This window comes from Mesoplodon bidens (assembly GCF_964165515.1).
Source record: "Mesoplodon bidens genome assembly, chromosome: 12".
Classification (NCBI taxonomy): domain Eukaryota; kingdom Metazoa; phylum Chordata; class Mammalia; order Artiodactyla; family Ziphiidae; genus Mesoplodon; species Mesoplodon bidens.
In genome coordinates this window covers 4,710,486-4,724,233 of record NC_138168.1, presented here as the reverse complement: position 1 = coordinate 4,724,233, position 13,748 = coordinate 4,710,486, and the positions used below count along the sequence as shown (strand labels likewise).

General features: G+C 36.4%; 1 protein-coding gene across 9 annotated transcripts in view; it reads right to left on the bottom strand.

Annotated features, from left to right (window-relative positions):
* Positions 1-13,748, bottom strand: part of IBTK (inhibitor of Bruton tyrosine kinase) — a 186,699-nt gene that overhangs the window by 68,420 nt on the left and 104,531 nt on the right. For all 9 annotated transcript variants that reach the window (XM_081250730.1, XM_081250729.1, XM_081250734.1 and 6 more), the window contains 5 exons: positions 12,851-13,542; positions 7,967-8,063; positions 6,717-6,841; positions 3,033-3,143; positions 1,511-1,681 (listed from right to left, as the gene is read on the bottom strand). In XM_081250730.1, the coding sequence (XP_081106856.1) occupies positions 1,511-1,681; positions 3,033-3,143; positions 6,717-6,841; positions 7,967-8,063; positions 12,851-13,171 (825 nt within the window). In that variant the 5' untranslated portion in view covers positions 13,172-13,542. The remainder of the gene's footprint in view (positions 1-1,510; positions 1,682-3,032; positions 3,144-6,716; positions 6,842-7,966; positions 8,064-12,850; positions 13,543-13,748) is intronic.

The following is a 13,748-nucleotide window of genomic DNA, read 5'->3' as shown; positions in this document are numbered from 1 at the left end:
GCAGACCCTCAACCACTGCGCCACCAGGGAAGCCCAAAACTATGATACTTTTGAATTTGACATATCCAGAGTATCTCAACAGTGACACTACTGACAGTTTGAGCCAGATCATTCTTTGTTGTGGGGACTGTGTTGTGCATCGTAGGAGCTTTAGCAGCATCCCCGGACTCTGCCCACTAGGTGTCGGTAGCACTACTCCCACCCCTACACCCAGCTGTGACAACTAAAAATGTTTCTAGACATTGCCAAATGGCTCCTGGGGGTACAAAACTGTCCCCACTTAAGAATACTGGCTATGTCCATATCAACCCAGAGCTCCACGGTAACCACACAATGAGAATAAAAATGGGAGTAAAATCTACCATTTCTAAAGAAGTCTGCAAAATGATTAAATATCTACAAATTCCACAGTTGGTTGGGGAAAATGGGCCTAAGAAGTACCACAGATTGCAAACTATCTCTATTATTTGGAGTAATTCCTGTTGATTCATTAGCCATCCAGATGGAAAAGCATTGGATTTTAAAGCTTATTACTAAAAATGTATATCTAATAATCATTTTAAATCCAGAGGATTAAGCCAGTGAAGTCTAACACCCAAAATGCAAAATCTTACGAGTTGAAAACACATTTGCTATATGTGATGATTCTAGTAACATATTAATTTAAAGCACCAGTCCTGTCCTGCGTACTAGGTCCCTGAAGTTGAGGAAAGGCCACCCTCTGGTGGTGGTTGTACAAACGGGAAAGGGAAAACAGAACAAAAACAGTTGCTTTTAGACCTATGTTCCCTCACATAAACTTGCCAGGTATGATTTCTGTGCAGAGACAGATCTACCATGAAGCAAATAAGCTTAAGTTTCTGGATGCCTCATTTACATGGCCCATTTTTTACTTAGAAAATTTCTGTTTTTTTCTTAAGGAGGGCCTCAAAATTATTTAAGTTTCAAACCCAAAATATCTGGATTCCCCGATGCTTATGAACACTTACAAGTTGAATCTAAGGCAGTTTGCTGCCTAATTTCCCAAGTGCTTTCTTTCTCACTCCAAACAAATGTTAATCTGTACATTACTATGCTTAATTTCTCCTGTGAAAAATAAAACATATACCACTGAAGAAACACACTGTTGAATACAAGTAAAATAAGTTGCTCTGTCAATGCCTTCCATTTTTTTTGTCCATATAGGTTTTATACCAATGGTCACCTTATTATTTAAAAAAGAGAAGTTTGGGCTTCCCTGGTGGTGCAGTGGTTGAGAGTGGTTGAGAGTCCGCCTGCCGATGCAGGGGACACAGGTTCGTGCCCCAGTCTGGGAAGATCCCAGATTTCTGGGATTTCTGCGGAGCGGCTGGGCCTGTGAGCCATGGCCGCTGAGCCTGCGCATCCGGAGCCTGTGCTCCACAACGGGAGAGGCCACAACAGTGAGAGGCCTGTGTACCGCAAAAATAAATAAATAAATAAATAAATAAATAAAATTTTAAAATGATAAAAAATAAAAAGAGAAGTTTACCTGTCTGGGTACATTACAACTGGAAGGTGGAGGAATGATTCCTAATTGATGAAAAATATTTAGACCAAACGTATAAACACATCCATCTTCAGTTAATACAACAGTATGATCCTTAGCAGCTGCCACTTGGGAACAATTGTGACCACTCAGTCCTTCCACAAGCCTAGGGACCTACAGAATAAAAGTAACTTTAGTATATTACATTAACCATTTATATAAAGTACAAAATACAAACAGAATCTTATGATCCCACATCCCAAGTGATACGACTGCTATACAGCTGTATCTATCATCGGCAAACTGTGCAATTCAGCAAGGGGGAGAGAAGTTTAATGGACACTGCTTTGTAAGTAAAATACGAAATCCCAGGAAGACATTTCAATAAAACAATTTGATTCAGTACATGATTTTTGAGCACTTATCATTTATCATACACCAAGTGCAAATGTGTCTGGTTTGAATAAAGGGAGCTCTTCAGCCGAAGTATTCATTGGTGTATAGTGAAGAAATAAATAAGTATACAGGAATCAATGCAGCCCTTCAGTGCATAACCCAACATACGATACCATATTCCTTTAAAGTCATATGTTCTGGGTTCAAATCTTAATTCAGTCATTTACCAGCTATTGGATCTCAAACAAACCTCTTATCTTCTCTCATTTTCTTCATCTGAACACAAAATAATAATAGTATTTTGGATGATAAAAAATCAGCATGAGGAGTAAATGAGTTAGTAAGTACAAAACACAACACTCTGGCTCAGAGTAAACAACTGATAAGTGAGTGCTATTATTATTGTCATTGTATATAAAATGAGGATAATAAGGCCTATAACCTCACAGGGCTGTTGTTAGGCTTAAATCAAGGTAATGATATTGCATAGAAAGCATGAACAATGCCTAGAACATAATATACCCTCGAAAAATGGCAGAGACTACCATAGCTCTCTCTCATTTTTAAAGACCTCTTAACTGATGAAGATGCCAGCAGTCCCCTCAAAAAAAAACTTACCTTAAAAATAACCTAGTGAGGAAATAACTTTCCTGAATGTAATCATTATTAGGTTTCTTCCAATTAGCACTAAGTTTCAGTAGCGTAAGAGTCAATTTTGTGATTATACAATGAAAATATTGGCCCAATTTTCAGACCACAAATATCTTAATGAGAAGTTAAAAATGAATAAAAACTTGGACCCTGGACTACAGGAAAAGAGCTTTACAATTAGTCTGATTTTTAAAATTTCAACTATGGAAATATTTTAAAGCTTACTTATGTACTCTCCTGACTCCATGTTTGCTATACAATATAATTTTTCTTTGATGCTTCAGAATTTTGCATCATATCTAAATCCTTATTTTGAACACAATATACCAGGAAAGGTAACTGATCTTGTAAACTCTATTATCAGTCAGTATATTATTTTCTCCTTATAGTTGGTTAAAAAATTTTTTAGTTAACTGAAGTTTCCAGTTTATACAATTTTACCAAAGTTACCTAAACTGTATAATGACATTTCAATTACCAAGCATGTCTGTTCATCTCCATGGCCTAATCGTCCTCCAGGACCATGACCACAGGTATAAACTTGCCCTTTCTGAGACAGAAACACTGAGTGAAATTTACAAAGCACCACCTACAGGAAAACAAGAGAACATTATTAAACTTCTGTGAATAAAACATCCTTTATTTTATAAAAAAGAAATAACAGAATATTACTAACTGTTTAAGCTAGATAATGGGTACATTAGGATTCATTATACTGTCCTCTCTACTTTGTACATGTTTAAAGTTTTCCGTAATAAAAATTTATAATATATGGTGGTCTCTTTTAAAACTATGTCTAAAAACACTGACATTAGGGGAAGAAAAGTTTAGAAGGAATTAAGCATGTGTTACCCACAAGAGACTAAACAAAGGAAAATGCAAATCTTAAGTATTCAACTACAAAAAGTAGTAGTCAGTTGTTTTCCGATTTCATAAAATCTCAAACAGCAAGAATTGAACAGAGTAAAATATGAAGCATAAAGATTACCAAATAGTGATTATTACTAAAGAAAATAGTGAAAATGCCTTAAGAGTATTTTTTCAACATCACCTTAAAAACAGGGAGTGGGGGATAAAACAGTATGTGCTTTTTATACCTCTGATTTTGTCTAATATATCTTTAATATAATTACATGGCTTTAAATAATTTTACACTAATTTTCAAGCTTTTCTCTTTTCCCCACTTCCTTCCCAGAACTGTCCTTGCCCTCTGACAAACGGTTCCATTTTCATACATTCTTACCAGAAAACAAGGTTACTAAAAGGGTTGAACTGCATCAGCAGAAGGCAATAATAGGAAACCAACAGCAGTTTTAAATATGCATGCACTTACATACGTAACCTGCAGGCCACACTTTGTTATTTTTCAATGCATCAGTATACTTATTTTACCTTAATACTATCTAAATATCCATTTTTATTTTTAAAAATAATCTGCATTTACATCTCTTATGCCACCCATAAATATTTCTAACTTAGGATATTCAAAAAAGGATTAAGAAATAAAAAATCCTAGAATTATTTTCCAGAAAGTCAGCATCCTTTGGAAAAATAAAATCATGGACTTCCCTGGTGGTGCAGTGGTTAAGAATCCGCCTGCCAATGCAGGGGACACGGGTTCAAGCTCTGGTCCAGGAAGATCCCACATGCCACAGAGCAACTAAGCCCGTGCACCACAACTACTGAGCCTGCACGCCACAACTACTAAAGCCCGCACGCCTAGAGCCTGTGCTCCGCAACAAGAGAAGCCACCGCAATAAGCAGCCCAAGCACCACAGTGAAGAGTAGCCCCTGTTCACAGTAACTAGAGAAAGCCCGTGCGCAGCAACGGAGACCCAAAGCAGCCAAAAAAAAAAAAAAAGTTACAAGCTGAATTGCAAGCTCTGTTTACACATATCCCTAAACCACTTGGCGAGTTCTGTAAAACATGTGCCTATGATCATGCAAAACTCACTATCTTATTTAGCTGTACCACAAATACCTGAAAAGTCTAAACATAAAACCCAAAATTGTATTCAACTGTGTAATACAAAGTTACAATCTGTAAGGGAAAAATTATTTCATGAAACCAGAAGTAATACATTTTGTTCAATTCTATGTTCAATATTAGAATGCCATTCTATGTCTGACTTCCAGAAAACAACCAGTACCAGAGTGTAAGACCTCCAACTTTAAAACCTCTGAATTTTTTAAGGAGGTAGCTGACATGGATTTTCACCTTAATTCTGAGGAATGTATGATGCTAACAGTCATCATCTCTGTCTCATGGCAGTTAATTCATCTGGTACTATACTACAGAATCAGCCCTTTTTCAGTGAGTAATAGGGCTCTCACTGTAACAGGTACTCAGTAAATATTCCCATTAACCTGCTTCCATTTTTCTTACTGAAATTTACACTGCTTTCCTTCCTCTCAAACCTATCCACAGCGCTTGTGTTTCAATCCTCCTTTTCGTAGTTAAATTAAAAAAATCCCTTACATCCTTCATTTCTTCACAGAATACTCTCACATCCTCGCCTTAACGGAAATGTAGTCTTCTCTTTGGGTATGTACTGTTTCATCCTTAACCCTACAAAGTGGAATATGCTCAATTCTTCTACAGCACGTGTATCTTAGGATCAGAAGGTACAACCAACCCGTTTCCTAATGCCACCATTATTCCTTCACTTGTGTGTAAAAATCTCTGCTCCGGAAAAATCTCACCTCATGAAATCTGACTATATCATGTACTAAGTCACAAAAGGAAAACAGGTATCTTTCTAAGTGCCTCAGCTCTGACCAATCATTAGTGGCTGTTGATGGGTGAATTCTGAGGACCTGTTCAAGTTCAGTTTAAAACAGAGAAAGGAGAGAAGAGAGGAGAGAGGAGAAGAGAGGGGGGGGGAGAGAGAGAGAGAGAGAGAGAGAGGGAGGGAGGGACGAAGGGAGAGCAAGAGTATGCTGTGACTGATGGGCGACATCTACCTAAGGCTCTGAACTAGGCGAGGAAGAGCAGCCAGCCCTGCTCTAACAGCTTTGCTCACCCTCACTAGAGACTCTGACCCCAGGCCTATGACTCTGGTCCATCCCAAGTTCCCTCGAGGCCTATGGAGATGGCCAGTCAGCATCCTAGCCTTCAGGACACCACTCTACTCTCTACTTCTCTAGTCACTCTTCATCCCCATGTGGGCTCCTGTTCCTGGCCTCTCAATTGTTAATGTTCTCTTGAGTTTAACTCTTCTATTTCATTTTTTTAAAACTGCTAATTGTGATACATTAATTAATGACTTTTGATGTGAAAAACAGTTTTCTACAGAACCCCAAATATGGTGGCCATATAATATATAATCCAAATATTTGGGGGAATAAAAGGGGAAAGACATTAACTATTACATCAGGGAAACAAAATCACACAGAGATGAACTCAAAAGACATATTCTGAGGTGTAATCTTCAGGATTCAGAAATTGAGATTTGTAGCTTTAAAAATTAAGTAGAGAATGTTTAGGAGTGGCAAAATTAGCACTTCAGACAGTTAAATTTAACTTGGAAAGAATGTCCGGAGTACAACTGAAATGAAACTCAAGAGGAAGAAAGGCTGAGGCTAGAGATATAAATCACACACACACACACACACACACACACACAAAGAGAGTTACAGAGAAAGATGAGTATGCCAACAGTAGCAAAATCCACTGACGTGGAATCATCCAGAATAATGATTTAAGGCCAAAGACCAAACCTTTACAATTATCAACTAAAATTTTACAATTACTTATATTTAAGAACTCAGGTTCACTTACCTAAAACTAATAACAAACTTCATTTGAGTATCAACAACAAATTCACTTGAGAAACAATTTGAAGAACTCTAATTAATTAAGTAGAAAGAAAAGCTGGAAAATCAACACAACCTCTACCTTTTTAAAATTAATATCTGTATAATGCCTTCTAACATGTCTTACACAAACATCTCATAGTTTTATGATATTTTACATAGTCTAAATATGATTAAGACTAACAAAATCTAAAAAGAATTAGTAAAGTTCTGTTGATCAATCTCTTCATTCAAATATGTTACTGCACCTTCACCAAAGTTAACATAATCCAAATGAAAAGATAAGCTATCAAATACAAAAGTTCTTTTTAATCTCTAAAAGTACTCAGATTGTATTTCAATATACCTGCTTGATATAAACCCCACTCCTAGAGAACAGATCCACCAACTCGGGATGATGTTTACTATTCTGGCTTCCATGACCCAGGGTGAAATTTGTATTATCTCCCCAAGTGTAGACATCTGTAGGATCTAAAATGAAAATTAGTTTTTATACTCTTTTACATTTTAAACAAGTATCAGTGTAGTTTATTTATAGACATACTCCACTAATCAGTTTACCTCAAACATGATTCTTCACAAAAACTAATTTAATTACCATATTTAGAAAGATATTACCAACCCTCTCTTTTAAATTATGAATCTAATAATTTACTATGTAACTCTAAGAACAGAAATCAGAAAATCCAATTCAGCACAGGCCTGTCCCAATGTAAGCAATCTAACACTTTACCCTTGTTTCTTTAGAAGTTAAAGTTTAACTGCCCAATTATTAAAATATCACCTGCCATATCCACCTAGTTTCCATGAAAATAATACATATAATTATTTAAATGTAAAATGTTATTAAAACATTTAATATATAAAGGTTCTAAATGAAGCAAACATGATATTAGTTCCTATTTCTAGAGAAACATCATCTTCCAATAGTTTGCTCTTGATAGATGCAAAATCACACTAGATTGGGCCAATATCCATTAAACTGGGATAAAACTTAATCACAGCTAATTATGATATAAATCTTCATTTTTATTTTGGAAGGCTTATAAAGTTCTTGAATGGAACTGTAACTGTAACTTGCAATATAGTGTCCAAGATAGAAATAAAAATGAAGAACATGTCCTTACTTAGCTTGCTCACTAGTTAAAATGCAAATTAACTAGTGCCCCCATTAAAATCTCTTCTCCTTTTCAGTCAATCTCCATTACCAAAGTTCACAGGGCAAAAAAATTGAAGAGATAAGTGCAATAAGAAGGAACATGTGGGTAGAAGAATCACTTCCTTTCCCCCTCTACCTCAAATGCTGTTACTCTCTGAATGCACATCAATGGCTTTACAGTAGTTACAATTCTAGCTGCCTTCCCTTTTTAGGCTGTGTTTTTACTCTTATACACAGAAATGAACACTGAATCTGAAAAATGTAAAATAAACCAAAGTGCTCTGAAAGAAAACCAAAGTTATCAACCAACATATACCAGTGTAAAAGTTCTTTGCAGATATCCACACAAATTTTCTCAGGTATTTCTATAACAATAAAATTTCATTAAAATTTTCTAAGCTGTACCTTAATGGAATATATTTGTGGAATTTTCTTACCGGTATTTCTGAATACTACATGAGCTGGTCTATCCTTCATTACAAGATCCAAAGCTGACAAGCCTTCTTTATCTTGAATATACAGACTAACACCATGCTAAAAAAAAAAAGGAAAAAATATGTGTGTGTATATACAGATATATATGTATTTATTTTTAATCATTTACCTATAATCAGTAATTTATTTATCAAAAAGTCAGATGATCAAACCCATAAATACATTAAAAATAAACATTTAATAACAATTATCTCCTGTGCTCATACACATTTATTTCTCACATAAAAGAAAACTAAGAGAAATCGAATATCGAATTCTTGGGGAAATGAAGAAGAACCAGAAAACGTGAACAAATAAAATAACATTTAAAATCAAAATGAAAAAAAAAAATCAAAATGAACTAGATATGAAAGTTTCCATGGTAAGGCAGGTCAGTTACTGAGAAAGCCCTAACTTTTGGTCTGGGTCTACATGTGTGTGTACACACACATGCTTTCTTTTTTTGTATTTAAAGAGCCAAACTCCACATCCAGCTAAGGGCTGTAAAGATTTCTACACAATGGCAAACAATACTTCTTACTTTTTATATATATGTTTTTTAGGATTTACTGTATATAATGTGATCACCTATGCTCCACCTTTTTGCCTTAAATTCCATTACATCTATTACTGACATGAAGACAATTATATTCTTTTATTTCTACTTGTGTGATATATATTTTTATATTTTTCCACTTAAAATTTTCTACTTAAATTTTCAGAGCATTGTCTCTTACCACTTATAGTTAGATTGTATCAAAAAAAAACCTGAGAATGCACGTGTGTGTGTGTTTTAAGAATGAATTTAAAGTAATCTGTAGTTTTATATGTCCAGAATTCAAACATGAAACAGAACATTTTCTGTCCCGTTTATTTAAGGCAGTTAGAACACCCTATCCCTAGCACCATATTTACTGCTTTTAAAATATAACTGGAGGAGGGGAGAAACAGACCAATGTTCAATTCATTTTATTATTACTACATACAGTGTTTTAAACATAAAATGTACTCCTTTTCATAAATAACTTTTAATATTTGCTGATAGTTTAATAAGGCATTCAACAATAATTTTAACTCGTGTGAGTGATCACTGCCTCTCCATCTACACACACAGTTTACCTGGGCAGTTACATGGTTCATGAGATGAACCATGAAGTTTTTAAACTCTAACCACATGTTGGAATACTCTTTTTGGGTTACTTAAGAAAGAGAATCTCCTCTTACCTCGTAACAATGGATTTTAATAAATTAAAATCAAGATGGTTCCAGATGGTTTTAACACTTGATTTCACAAGGGTTGTCAATGAACAAAAATACTCGTTAGTGAGCTAACGAATAAAACAAAATTCAGAAGTGATCTAAGATCTTAATAAATTTAAAAGTGTATGTTGCCTGCTCCTTTCAAAGTTAGATATAATAAACCCGTGTGGGAAGACCTGAGCTTGGCCTTCATAAGGCTAAGAAGGGGAGATTCCAGGGCACAGCGTTCCAAGCTACGAATCTGACAAATAGGGTCCCAGAAACTTAGATCCCTGGAGAGTTTACTTTATCAGTTTTATAAATTTGTCCTAAACTTTATATATTTACCAGCTGGACCCTAATGAGACTACATACAGTTGCATCATCCTAAGTAGCCCCAACTGCATAAAGGACTAGGAACCCTTTTTTGCCTTTACAGCTCCCTACATATGGAGGTCTCTGACACTTTCTAATATGCTCACCTTAAACTCTAAAGGTAGTATAGCACCAGTGTGTAGTCTAGTCTATCCCATTTATTAAAAGATCAACTCTTTACATATTCCCAAAATAGTAGATAAGTTCATTACCTTATTAAATAGCACCTAAGTATAACCAAAAAACAAACCAACAAACAAGAAAATGATTCTTTTTTTTTTCCTATTACAATATCCCTAGCACTTAGATCATTGCCTAATACACATTAGGCACTAAAAAAAAAAAAATGTATTCCAAATACCTTACAAACAGTATATCACTTAATCCACACAATCTTATGATTCAGGAAGTTCTTCCATTTACAAATGGGAAAAATTAAAGCAAGTTCTTCCAGGTTAGTAATATAAGTAAACCACCAATATTAAAGAAAAATGGTATAGAGGTAACAGACACAGCAGGACCCTACAAACATAAACATGCCTCCTGTCACAGAATCAAGAAGGTAATGAAAAGCTGCATAAGACATGCTGTTTCTACTCTGGCTTTTGGTAGACAAGAAGTTTCTGCTGAGGTTTTTCATCTTTGGCAATCAGGAAACTGATAGCATGGGTGTTTATTTATTGTACAATTTTAGCACTTAATTTTAAAATTTCATACCTATAAAGTTTTTATCAAATGTAATTCATTTAAAATGTGTTTTTCTGTATAGTCTCTTCTTGCTAGTCCGTAACACCTTAAATGCTATAGCGCTATCACCAGAAGTGGCACTGACGTGAACACCCCTATCATTGCGGCCCTTCCAATTAAAGGAGTGTTAAACGGGGAAAGAAGTCTGTGCTAAAAAAATGCAGATGGCTTACAGCAACATGCGAATACTAAATGGATAAAAGAGGTTTCTGTGGGAATATTTTTATCAGTGGGAAGCATCCATGTTAGGTGTCTATCACGGATCAGAAGGACTCTGATGATAATAAGACAGTCAAGCCAAGAGCAAGGTGGCCCAAGGCACAATTTCCTGGTTTCGCCTAGCCAAGATGGCGAGGATGACTGAGGATTTCTAAAGGGAAATGAAACCCAAAGGGAGGGAAGTTCCAAAATTCAGACCAGAACCGACTTCAAACTGAAGCCCCAAATCCTAACACCGGACTGGCAACCCCGAGGACCTCAGAAAATCCAAGGACACTCTCAAGCTTGAAAGGATTGGCAGTCATCCAATTTTCCAGCAGAAACTGGTGGGAAAGGGTGGAAGTGGTAGAGCTGACAGAGGCTTTAACTCTTACTAACCCAGCTTTTCCTGTAAAAGAGGTTACAATACAGGAACTAAACTGACACCCAAAGGTTTCAGATATAAGAGGAATTAACAGTACTATTACTAAACTTAAGAAAAGTTTTTCTTCACTGAAACTCCCTGGGAGGGGTGGGAAATAAGGAAGGTGCCACTATTATGCTCTTTTTATAGATGAAACTGAAGTTCAAGACTTAGTAACTCATCTAAGAGGACTCAGTAAGTAGTAAACCTAGATAGTTTAGCTCCAAAAAAGGGTATTTTGCTATTAACACATACTGAAAATTATTTTGATCAGTAAATGTTACCACCTAAAGACCACTATGTAAACAATTTTTCTGAAGTCAAAAACAGACACCAGGACTTCCCTGGTGGCACAGTGGTTAAGAATCTGCCTGCCACTGCAGGGCACACAGGTTCGAGCCCTGGCCCGGGAAGATCCCACATGCCACAGAGGAACTAGACTCGTGCACCACAGCTACTGAGCCTGCACTCTAGAGCCTGTGAGCCACAACTACTGAGCCCACGTGCCACAACTACTGAAGCCCACACACCTAGAGCCCGTGATCCACAACAAGAGAAGCCACCACAATGAGAAGCCGGTGCACCGCAACGAAGAGTAGCGCCCACTCACTGCAACTAGAGAAAGCCCGCACACAAACCATCACCCAACGCAGCCAATCAATCAATCAATCAACCAATAAATAAAATTTAAAACAAAAACAAAAAACAGACACCAAAGATAAAGACAATGAAGATAAGCACCCTAATGCCCTAACGTGACCACAAGTGCCTTGAGGACAGGAACTGCTTTGTTCTTCTCTGGTCCTCCACAAACATAACTAAATGCCTATACACAAGCTAATTGTTCAATTTAAAACTCATGACTTCTAACAGTTTTTAATTTGCATTCATTAGTGAAATGACATCCATCGGGGTATATATCAAAACACTTCATATTATTTGGCTAAACAGTACAACAAACCTAGATTTCATCTACTTGATGGGAAATTTAAAATAAACTGATTCTAATTATTTTTTTAGAGGTAGATTTTTTTAAATAAATTTATTTTATTTATTTTATTTTTGGCTGCGTTGGGTCTTCGTTGCTGCACGCGGGCTTTCTCTAGTTGCGGCGAGCGGGGGCTACTCTTCTTTGCGGTGCGCTGGCTTCTCCTTGTGGTGGCTTCTCTTGTTGCGGAGCACGGGCTCTAGGTGCACGGGCTTCAGTAGTTGTGGCGTGTGGGCTCCAGGCGCGCGGGCTTCAGTAGCTGTGGCGCATGGGCCTAGTTGCTCCGCTGCATGTGGGATCTTCCTGGACCAGGGCTCGAACCCGTGTCCCCTGCATTGGCAGGCAGATTCTTCACCACTGTGCCACCAGGGAAGCCCTGATTCTAATTATTTTTTTAAAGAACTATAAAAACTTTACCCTAGCCAAACAAGAATTAAACACACTACTCAAAACACAGTCCCTACATGATTTCAATAACCAGTGCCCTTTTAAAGTAGATAATAATATAGTTATACAAAAGGAAACAATTTCTTAAAAATACTAAAAGATATATAGTACTGAGTAAATGACAAAATGGGATTTACTTCAAAATAACATGGGGCGGAGAAAGTCAGTGGAGACATACATAACACAAAATTGACCAACAGTTCATGATACATTGTAAACTTTGGTGTATGTTTAAAATTTTATATCATAAAAGGTTTAAATTAAAAGGATATATGAGATTTGAATTCTAAAGATGAGTTATAATAGTAAAAGATATCAAACAACTGATAAGAACTCAAATCTCTTTTGGAAAATAAGTGGAATATATGAAAAAGATTAAGAAAAACACACGCCACACCAAATAGTTTTAAATAAACAAATGACACTTACCTTCAATAGAGACCAAACACAATCAATATGTCCATAAAAAACGCTTCTATGCAAAGCTGTCCATCCTGACTCCTTGTCTTTCACCAATGGATCCACTCCTTTCTCAATTAGCCAATCTAACACTCCTTTCTTTCCACAGGAGGAAACAAGGTGGAGGGCATTTCTGCCAAAGGCATCCTTGATAGTTGCAGCATTGTAACAATGACTGGAGAGAAAGGCCTTAATCTGGTTTTCACTCCCCTTTGTTACCACAGAAAGGACATCCAAAGCATGCTGCAGGGATCGACATTTTGATGTGCAGTCAGGGATGGAAGAATTCATCCTAATTGTTTTAATACAGGTTACTTCTTCTGAACAGTCAGAAAATTTTAAAAAATGAAAAAGCCAGGACACAAAGGTGCTATTCAGAAAGATTTACAGAGAACAAATGGCCTGTTTAGGATTATAATTTAAATCCTCACGGCAGCAGTATAAAACTATATGGATTTGTACAATTTAGTTTGGCACTTAAATCCAAAAGTTATAAATAGCCCTATCAAGTTTATATCAAACACAAGTTCTTTATTTAAAAAAACAAAACCTTTCCACAGTTCATAAATTATTCCTGGAGTCAAGCACCACGGGGGAGGAGGAGGGGAACTCCCCCTCCACACTGTTGGGTCCTTTTAAATATCCATGATTGCAAGTGTGACCTATAAGAGAAGGAGAAAGATAAAGTAAAAAATACACAATCTATCTCTTGCTCAAGTATTTTACAATACAATTACCTCCATATTTAAGTGCCCCTAATTCCTATTTCAAAAACAAACAAGCAAATAAATGAGCCTACCAACTTCTCACTGATAGGATAGTCACTCCTCCTTCCCGGTGATATTTTCTCCCTATGGAATGTGTGGCA